The following is a 2,991-nucleotide window of genomic DNA, read 5'->3' as shown; positions in this document are numbered from 1 at the left end:
GCCTCATTTAAGATTAAAATTGAAATTAATAGCCTTACTTAAGATCAAAATTGAAATTAATAGCCTTACTTAAGATCGAAATTGAAATTAATAGCCTTACTTAACATCAAAATTGAGATAAATAGCCTTACTTAAGATTAAAATTGAAATTAATAGCCCTATTTAAGATCAAAATTGAAATTAATAGCCTTACTTAAGATCAAAATTGAAATTAATAGCCCTATTTAAGATCAAAATTGAAATTAATAGCCTTACTTAAGATCAAAATTGAAATTAATAGCCCTATTTAAGATCAAAAATGAAATTAACAGCCTTACTTAAGATCAAAATTTAAATTAATAGCCTTACTTAAGATCAAAATTTAAATTAATAGCCTTACTTAAGATCAAAATTGAAATTAACAGCCTTATTTAAGATCAAAATTTAAATTAATAGCCTTACTTAAGATCAAAATTGAAATTAACAGCCTTATTTAAGATCAAAATTAAGATAAATAGCCTTAAGATCAAAATTGAAATTAATAGCCTTACTTAAGCTCAAAACTGAACAAATCCAATCTCAGCCTAATCGTAAGAACCAAATAACCTCAAGAAGAGAAAGGTCTACATCAAGGGCCACACACACATACACATATACACACACACAAATACATACATACATACACATATACACACACACACACCCATCCACATACACACGCAATCTCACATAAATATAGGGACGTGTCAACCACTAACCATCACATGGTCACTAAACATGTCTCTCAAGGTATGAAATTCTCATGTGTTTTGTGAAAATATTTCATTCGTGAAGTTTATGACGCGATGATTTGACGTCAGTGGATATTCTTAATGTTTGGATAACTTTTGTAATTGGGGTTTAATGGACTCCTGTTTGAGAGAGAGGTGAGGATTCTGTGTGTGTTTCTGCGTCGACGAGGTATGGGTGTGGTTCTAGACAGATGGTGATGTAGAGAGTTGCTCGAGAGGGAGAAGTTTGAAGTTTGTCTCTTGCTTTATGTATATGGTCTCTCTCTCTCTCTCTCTCTCTCTCTCTCTCTCTCTCTCTCTCTATATATATATATATATATATATATATATATATATATATATATATATATATACTTATATTTATATAGATACATATACATGTATATATATGCATATATATATACATTTCTATACATATAAGTGTATATATATACATATATATATATATATACATATATATATAATATATATATATATATATATATATATATATATATATATATATATATATATATAAGCGGTCTCTCTCTCTCTTTCTGTCGATCGTCGGTTCTCATTCTCCATTTCTCCCTTTTTATTATATCTCTCTCCTTCTTTCTCTCTCCATCTCTATCTCCGTCTCCCTCAGCCATATCACGTTTCTATCTATTAAATAGTCTATTAAATTAATTACGTTTTCCACAGATTCTGTCCTCGCCGACGCGGCTGTCATCCCTCTGTGCAACAAGCCACCATTCTGCGCCCGTCGTCCACCCGCCTTTGCCATTGCACCTTCCTAACGTGCCTTGCTGCGTATGGCGCCCCTGAACCCACTTGCCATGCCCTTGTACGCTACGAGCTTAAAAAAAAAAAAAAAAAAAAAAAATATATATATATATATATATATGTATATATACATATATATATATATATATATATATATATATATATATATATATACATGATAATAATAATAATAATAAAAATAATATCAATAATAAAATAAAACTAATAATAATAATAATGATAATAAGAATAATAAGAATAATATTAATGATTATAATAATAATAACAGGATGTGCGTATATAAGAATTCAATCACCCAACCATATGATAGCTGTACGAACCAGTACTAAATGTCGGCGCTCTTAAGTAATTTCTTATTGTTGTGTTTACTCGTTGATAACGTATGTGAAAGTATTTTGTGAATGGTGTTTACTCATTCCTTTGTCTGATCATTGCTTGTTTCTCTTACTAATTCTACCTTTCTCTCTCCAGGTACCTTCTAAGGTCAATTGCTACTATAGTGTCGCCGACGGCTACTCCGGCGCCAACCTCGGCCACTCGGAGTCCCGCGACGGCTACAAGACCGAGGGCAGCTACACCGTGGACCTCCCCGACGGCCGCAAGCAGATCGTCAAATACGTGGACAACGGCGACGGTCTCGTAGCTGAGGTCACCTACGAGGGCGAGGCTCAGTACCCCGAGTACAAGCCCACCTACAAGCCCGCTCCTCCCTCCTGTGCCCCCCCTCCCCTCACTCAGTCTATGGTTGAGAAGTTACTGAAAACATAAAAAGCATATTCATATATGTGCATTACTTAGAAGATACGTACTTCAACTTTAACTATGAAATAAAATATTTACCATAAGTGTTCACCGTTTTTCGTTTATATAAAAAAAACCCTGTTAATAATAATAAGGGATTATGTTAAAATGGGTACTTATCATATTGAAAATATATCTACCTAATCACTCTTTCCGTCTCTCTCTCTACATATACATGTATGATATGTATTTATATATATATATATTTTTTTTTTATTCAAATATATATATCTATATATATATGTACATATATATATGTATATATACATATATATAAATATATATATACATATATATGTATGTGTGTGTGTGTGTGTGTGTGCATGTTGTATGTATATGCATAAATGCTCTGCTATGTTGATAAAGTGTCAGAAATAAACTCCAGAAGCTCTTAACTAGGGAGCCTTAGAAGGGCATGAGTGATGATAAAAAAAATGAAGCCACTACATTTTTTATCATTCATCATAAAAATAACAACAATTTGTCAAGATTCATTTCAAAGAGTGTAATGAATAAGAATTCGAGATGTAGAAATCAATATCAATTATCATTCTATGATAAATTCACGTAAACATGTAAAAAAAGTGTATAAATAAACAATAAAATATGATAATGATAATGATAATAATGATAC

General features: G+C 31.4%; 1 protein-coding gene across 1 annotated transcript; it reads left to right on the top strand.

Moving 5' to 3' along the window:
* Positions 1-756: 756 nt before the first annotated feature.
* LOC147466625 (uncharacterized) lies at positions 757-2,324 on the top strand. The gene is made up of 3 exons (XM_086534811.1): positions 757-768; positions 1,455-1,562; positions 2,028-2,324. The coding sequence occupies exons 1-3, from the start codon at positions 757-759 to the stop codon at positions 2,322-2,324; spliced, it is 417 nt and encodes a 138-aa protein (XP_086390937.1).
* The last annotated feature ends 667 nt before the right edge of the window (positions 2,325-2,991 follow it).

Source organism: Penaeus japonicus, unplaced genomic scaffold (assembly GCF_977035675.1).
Source record: "Penaeus japonicus unplaced genomic scaffold, GWHDUDI00000001_assembly GWHDUDI00000042, whole genome shotgun sequence".
In the NCBI taxonomy this organism is placed as follows: domain Eukaryota; kingdom Metazoa; phylum Arthropoda; class Malacostraca; order Decapoda; family Penaeidae; genus Penaeus; species Penaeus japonicus.
Note: the sequence above shows the minus strand (reverse complement) of the source record. Positions and strands in the feature narration are given on the sequence as shown.